At 43.3% G+C, this 6,917-nt stretch overlaps 1 protein-coding gene across 1 annotated transcript in view; it reads right to left on the bottom strand.

Moving 5' to 3' along the window:
• Positions 1–6,917, bottom strand: part of trmt11 (tRNA methyltransferase 11 homolog) — a 10,127-nt gene that overhangs the window by 1,200 nt on the left and 2,010 nt on the right. Inside the window, exons 6-12 of the mRNA XM_032517906.1 lie at positions 6,717–6,851; positions 6,470–6,626; positions 6,278–6,358; positions 5,901–6,065; positions 5,638–5,710; positions 4,933–5,067; positions 1,197–1,317 (exon numbers count right to left, since the gene is read on the bottom strand). Of these exons, the coding sequence (XP_032373797.1) occupies positions 1,197–1,317; positions 4,933–5,067; positions 5,638–5,710; positions 5,901–6,065; positions 6,278–6,358; positions 6,470–6,626; positions 6,717–6,851 (867 nt within the window). The remainder of the gene's footprint in view (positions 1–1,196; positions 1,318–4,932; positions 5,068–5,637; positions 5,711–5,900; positions 6,066–6,277; positions 6,359–6,469; positions 6,627–6,716; positions 6,852–6,917) is intronic.

The following is a 6,917-nucleotide window of genomic DNA, read 5'->3' as shown; positions in this document are numbered from 1 at the left end:
CACACACACACACACACACACACACACACACACACACACACACACACACAACCCTGATGCATGAGTGCAGATAGGTGCGGATTCAGGCCTATTTGGACTAGAAAAACTCTGTGACCTGAGATAGATACCAGTCAGATAAGATCAAACAGCTGTGTGTTTGTGCGTGCATATCATACAGGGCCCTTTATGGGAGCAATTTGGGGTTTTGAAGTGGATGTCAGATCCAAAGATGGATTGTTTTCCATACGATGTGTGATTAAGCCATTTAGATTTCCAGTATAAAAGAAATGAGCCAATCGCAGCCAGATGGTGAGGATTTGCCCCAGGCAGACAGAGAGACACCATCACCTCCATTAGGATGACATGTAAAAAAACAAACACACATATGCACAGAGTGCATACATTTACATGACACATATTTATGTGGTTATACATATAAACAGTTAGATAAACTGCAAATAGAAAACATGAAAGAACAGGCAGCACACATGCTCTCATTTTACAGAAACCAAGACATATCTGTGTTGCTGTTCATGCTCTCACATTAAAAAAACAAACAGTAAACATATTCTGCAGCACACGCAGGTTGGTACTGTGCACATATGTTTTCATAACTATGCAACCTTAATACATAACCTATTAAAGAAGTTGTGTTTCCAACCAAAGAATGAATACAATTAGATGATATGGTCAACTTTAAAGTCATAAACACATCGGATTAAAAAATCTGTTTTAAAATCCTGTAAATTAACATTAACCAAAAAGCAATGCTAGTACACATGTGTGCTACTGTGTGTACAAAACCTGTTGGAAAAAATACAGTTATGAAAATAAGAATGTAATGCAGATTTGCACAGTATTCTTTAATGAAGCAACCAATAATTATAATTTTCTTTGAATAAGCAGCATGGCATTTCCTGACATCCTCGAATGCTTATAAGCTCAAAAAAAGGCCTTCATTAAAACTAGGTTGGCCACTAACGATTACTTTTGGTGATGATTCTGCTACTTCTTACTCCATTAATCATTTTGTGTTGGTAAATAGTAGTTTTGTAGTTTCCTAGAGCCCAATGTGACGGATTGAAATAACCTGCTTTATCCAAGTAACAGATGGAGAAAAAAACCAAGTCTGTTCCAAGATATTCAGTTTACTTAAATATGACAAAGAAAAGCAAGTGGAAACAGTATGCACACACCTCGGGGTTCTTGATCTTCTCCATGGTGATCAGGCGCCGTGAGGTGTGGCTGGAGAGTGTCTGCTCACAGTTACTGATGAGCCGGAGACATGGGTGGAGAGGTACCATCTCCTCACTGTACCTGAACAGGGGACACAGACACACTCACAGTTACACAACAGTCTAAGTAAGGAGCAGAAAGACAGAAAAACAGTAGCAGAGCAATTCCAATTACACCTAGAGAGCTAAATGAGAGGAATGTTTAAGGCACTAGTGAAAACAATGCACTTCCTATTCTGTCTGGAGTCCATAAAAAGACTTCTGGGACACAGACAGAAACTAATCCTGTCAAAATTACTACCTAACTGTGCCAACCATTCCAGTGTCTTTACTTTCTCCCTCCGTTGCTCTGTCTGTTTCCCTCGCACCAATCAAACCAGTAAACATTTGACCAGCGCAGTGTAACCGTGGCCGGTAAAGCTAAGGTAGCTCATTTTGTGCAAAGACGAAGATGGAAAAAGTGAGTCTGACCTGACAGGCCGACTGCTGGCTCCGTCTTCACTAGCCAGGCCAGATATGTCCTATTAACAGCGGATGATGTATGTGTTTGCATGGATAGCACTTTCTCTTAACCAGCATCCCGGTAGCAACAGTGCTGACTCAAAACCAGATTTGCACGTCACCGTTTGTCCACCCTGTTGCCATGGCCACACGTGGGCCTCTGCGGCATTGGGATTGGGATTGACAAACGGCGATGCAGCCATGTGATAAATCTCTACTGCCAATCAGGTGTTTTACATAAAACATGTGATTTCCAATGCATCTTAATATATGTTGAATAATATGTGTGTTTGTCCCATATTTTAAAATCCATCCAATTTAATCCCTCAATCTAGTAGAAGAGCGGGTCTCACTAAATGAGAGATTTGCCAAAATGTCCAGAAATGTACACCGAAGTAAAGAATTATGACCTGAAAATGAGAACATGTCTCATTTATACTCATTTACAAGCATCCCCTTACTTCTGACAACAGAGCCACTTTATGTCTTCGCTTCACTTGTATATGTTGTAATTAGGTGACTTTATGGCTGTGATGACTGATATGCCATCATCTGTCTTGATACTTTTTCTTCCTTCATTTATTTTTTTTAAAAAGGTAAAAGAGGTTAAGGGGTCTGACCTGGTCTAGACGCCGTCTTTTGCTTACAGGACTTTGTGTCACCTGTCATCACGCGCACGCACGCGCACACACACACACACACACACACACACACACACACACACACACACACACACACACACACACACACACACAATCCCCACTGTTTCTACCACAGCCATGGACACAGATATGTGGGGGTGACAGAAACATGATATATCCCCTGTAGAGCCCCAGATTAGGCCTAGGAGACAGGCTACGTCTGGGTTTACACACACAGACACACATATCCAAAAACACACGTGCAATTATTGTACACAGAAACACACACGCCAGACTGCTGAGACAGATAGTTCACATATCTGACTGGCCTGACCTCAGACATTTATTTTGGCGCAGCGATCTGACAGGCACAGAGTCAAGCACCGGCAGATGAGCAGCAAAGACAAATGTGTGAACACGATGACACACACGTATGGAAGTTCTCATACACAAGACCACACACATTCATGCATTATGTACGGATGCACACACACACACACACAGGGACAAACTATGTTGCAAGGTGTGTGTGGTGTGTGTGGGGGTGTGGTGTGTGTGTGGGTGTGTGTGTGTGTGTGTGTGGTGTGTTGGTGTGTGTGTGTGGTGTGTGTGTGTGTGTGTGTGTGTGTGGTGTGTTGTGTGTGGTGTGTGCGTGTGTGTGGGCGTGTGGTATAGTGTACATTTGCTTGTTCTGTCTCTCACACACATCCATGATTATCTCATCTCCTCCCCGGTCCTATAATCAGTGACCAGAAGGACTTTCGGCCCTGCAGGGGTTTTCTCCCCCAAAAACGTCCGTTGCTGCCGCTGTCTGTTGTGGTTCACACCTTTACAGTCAAACACCTGCACGTAGAGTCTGCAATCAGCACTTCACTTTCTGCTAGTGCACACAACATGTAACAATGTGCTGTTTCAGAAGATCTGTCTTATACAGCGAACGTATGAAAGAGCTGTTGGTTGTGGTTTACTGTGATCCAGCTGTTTGGGGGGGAGGACCTTAACACACCTGTACACTAGTCTGTTTAAACACCATCATTCGCTCAGATGGAATGGGAAGGACAAGGTTTTATAGGAGTGGTAATGGAATAGCGCTATGGGGGAAATGCTGGAAGGTTAAAAAAAAAAAACAAGTGGAAAAGTCCTTTGTGTGCCAGTTGACTGGACTCCCAACTGAAAGAGCTACAAACACAATCCAGGTTTTAAAAGCATTTAGCAGCTCATTAACTTGTCTGTCACTTGTCAGCTGATTATTAAACAGACATTCACTACGATCTGTGTTACATTTGCACTTGGCCAATATTTGTCTAAAAATTGAATTAGATGTTGTAATATGATCTTATAAAATGTAATAATGTTTACATTATAATCCGTCCTTACCTAATGTTGTCTGGCTGTTAAGGAAAATAATTAAGCCAACAATAGATTTAAAGAAATATTTTATTAACAGGATTACCACTCAATGTAGATGTCCTGTTACGGCTAATTCATTGTTTGATGTAATGTAGTTTTGATTTTAGTCTGTTATTTGTTCTTTTATGTGAAACTATTTGTGCTTCTGTCTTGGTCAGGACTCCCTTGTAAAGGAGATTCTGAATGTCAACGGGAATAGTCCTAGTAAAATAAAGGTTAATAAAAAAAAATAACAAGCCTGTATTGTGCAGTTCTGGTTTATGGTTTGAGCCTGCCCCCTATTGACATAAATTATTATTTGAAGAACAGCACCTGGAAGAGGAGTTTCCATTCCAAGCCTATGAGGACAAAGTAGATCTAATGCACTAAAACCGGTTTTGAAACAACAACAACAACAACAACAACAACAACTACAACTACAACGAAAATAATAATAATTGGCACAGACCGGGTTTAACTGCTCGAATAACAGAAATCAGTGAGCTTTAAAGTGCTGGATGATACTGTAAGAGGCTAACGCTTCTAAAAGACCTTTATATTATCAGCTAATGACACCGGCCAATAACCCTGGATTTCCACCAACTGCGGTACGGCTGCGGATCGGCTCCGCTGCGTGTCGGCTGCGTGCTCCGCCGTCCGTCAACACCCACCAGGTCTGGATTTGTTGGAACGGCTGCGGCCATGACTGCCAGCTGAAGTCACGAGGACCCACGGGATCTCGCAAATTCACATAGAATAAAACCACAAAAACAACAACAACAATTTGTTTCCACCCGGAGGAGAAGAGGGGCAAAGTCTCTATGTGCTGTGTTTTCAAGGTGTAGTGCAGGGAAATATGATCCGCCGTGAGTATGGCGGATTCTATTTTGAAAATTAACTGGATGTTTTATTTTGTTTCTGTGCTCGACTTCCTGTCCTGCACAATCTGCCCTTTGCTGAATTGCTGCAGAGCTCTCCTGCGTCCGGCAAAAATAGAAGTTCTGCGTATCTGCTCCGGAGGGCTGCGGATCGCCGGAGCTGTTCCGCAGTCAGAGGAAACACACACACTGACTTTAATGGAAACCTAATGACTCGGCCGCTGTACCGGAGCGGATCTGCAGACGTTCCGCAACTGGTGGAAATCAGGGGTAAGTGTGTTTACTCACTCTGGCCTGTAGACAGGCAGCCAGTAGACGAGCCTCCCACCCAAGACCAGGTGGTGGGCAGAGAAGTTTAACAGGTCTGTGAAGATGTCACTCAGGTGGTACGCCTGTGAGACAGGGACGTGAGACTCTGCATAGCTGGGCAGAAGAATCAAATGAACACAGACAGGTTTAGACCGTAGCAACACACATAACGTTAACATAACAAAACATTAATGATTTTCTCTAAAAAGCATTTCCATTTTTCACAAGTAAATGTAAATGTGCTGTATTTATATAGCTCTTTTCTAGTCTTAACGACTACTCAAGCGCTTTTACATCATACAGGAAACATTCACACATTCACACACATCATACACTGTGGCGGGGTGCGTACAAGGCGCCACCTGCTCATCAGATAAACACTCATACACATCACACTCCGATGCGCAGCACCGGGGCAACTCGGGGTTCAGTGTCTTGCCCAAGGACACTCGACAATGACTGCAGGGGCGGGGATCGAACACCAACCTTCCGATTGGCAGGCAACCGCTCTACCACTGAGCCACAGCCGCCCACAAGTCCTTCATTCCTTTCTCAAGTGCACCTAATTGGGAAATTTACTGAGAACAAATAATCCCAGGCTAGCTCTGCTGTGATTAGTAACTGATATATTAATGCCATGATACAAATTAAATCATTACGTCATAGACTGCCAGGTGAACTTACAAGACATCAGGGGACCTAGTAACGTCTTTGTGGGAGCCCGTTCTCCTTGTGGACTCACGGATGCCATACGGAGCTGAAGGACACACGGGAACCACAAACAACAAAACAAAAGACTAAGTTTATCCCATTATGATTGGAATCCAGCTGGAGCACATGCTTGCTCCGATGCTGCTTCAGTGAAGAAAACACAAAAACACACATTTATCACGTTTTCATACCCAAAGTGTTAATAATGGTCTTCTAAGAATAAACTAAGGACCTACGATCCGTAATGATGGCATCAAACAGAGCAGCTTTCCTCCACACAGGCTTGGATGCGTCGGACACCATCACATCTACATACATCTCCTCTGTTCCGTACTGCCGCAGGTTGGCTCTGATATTCTCATCAGGCCCTCGCCACTTCTGGTCTTTGCGGCTTGACCGACCTGAAAGACAAAGGCCCTTTTAGGAAATTTGGATTGCATCTGAAACTCAGAGCAGGATCCTGCCGGTGCTGGTTTGGAACACAGAAATGCCCCGAAGCAAAATTTGCTAGCTTGAATTAAAACATAACTGAAGTATAAGACAATGACACAATCTTACAATACAAGAGACTGCAGTTTATGTGCCATGTATGCTCCAAGTAGCCAAAAGTTACCTCTTCCATGAATGGTGTTGTAATCGATGTCCATTCCACACACATAGGCTCTAAAATGAGAACATGCTACCAACAGGCTCCCTAAAACAGATAAAGAGAACTTTACAAACCATTTATTGGCCTAGATGTCCCAAAACGTGCAACTGTCTATAGCATGTATGTGACTGGGAGTCCGCAACAGGATTATCTCACCTGTGCCAACAAACGGGTCAAAGACGAGATCATTCTCACTGACTTTGGCGTGGTTGGCCATAATGAATGAGAGCCCAGACTCCATACTGGTGTTGCCTATGAAGTGTCTGTTCTTCACACTGTGGGAGCGAATCAGTTCACGCTGTCCATCCGCTATCTGATGCAGGGGTGTATAAAAATTAAGCGTCTTCAGTTGCAGATCACCTCTTCCTAGTCAAATGTAAACAAGAAGTCAAATGTATCTCACCCATCGGCCAAAATAGATGTAGTTTGGATGCTCAGGGATGTTGTTGGGGTCTGTGCCGTAATCTTCCAACAAACAGAAGCAGTGCTGAGGGCTCTTCAGGCTCACAGTTCCCTCAAATGGAAGAAACTCCATAGCCTGGTGAGAGAATATCAATAACATTCTGCACTTACAGTACATACAGGGAGATTCACTCACACACAC

The sequence above is a fragment of the Etheostoma spectabile genome, chromosome 6, assembly GCF_008692095.1.
Source record: "Etheostoma spectabile isolate EspeVRDwgs_2016 chromosome 6, UIUC_Espe_1.0, whole genome shotgun sequence".
In the NCBI taxonomy this organism is placed as follows: Eukaryota; Metazoa; Chordata; class Actinopteri; order Perciformes; family Percidae; genus Etheostoma; species Etheostoma spectabile.
This window is presented reverse-complemented; position numbering and strand designations above follow the sequence as displayed.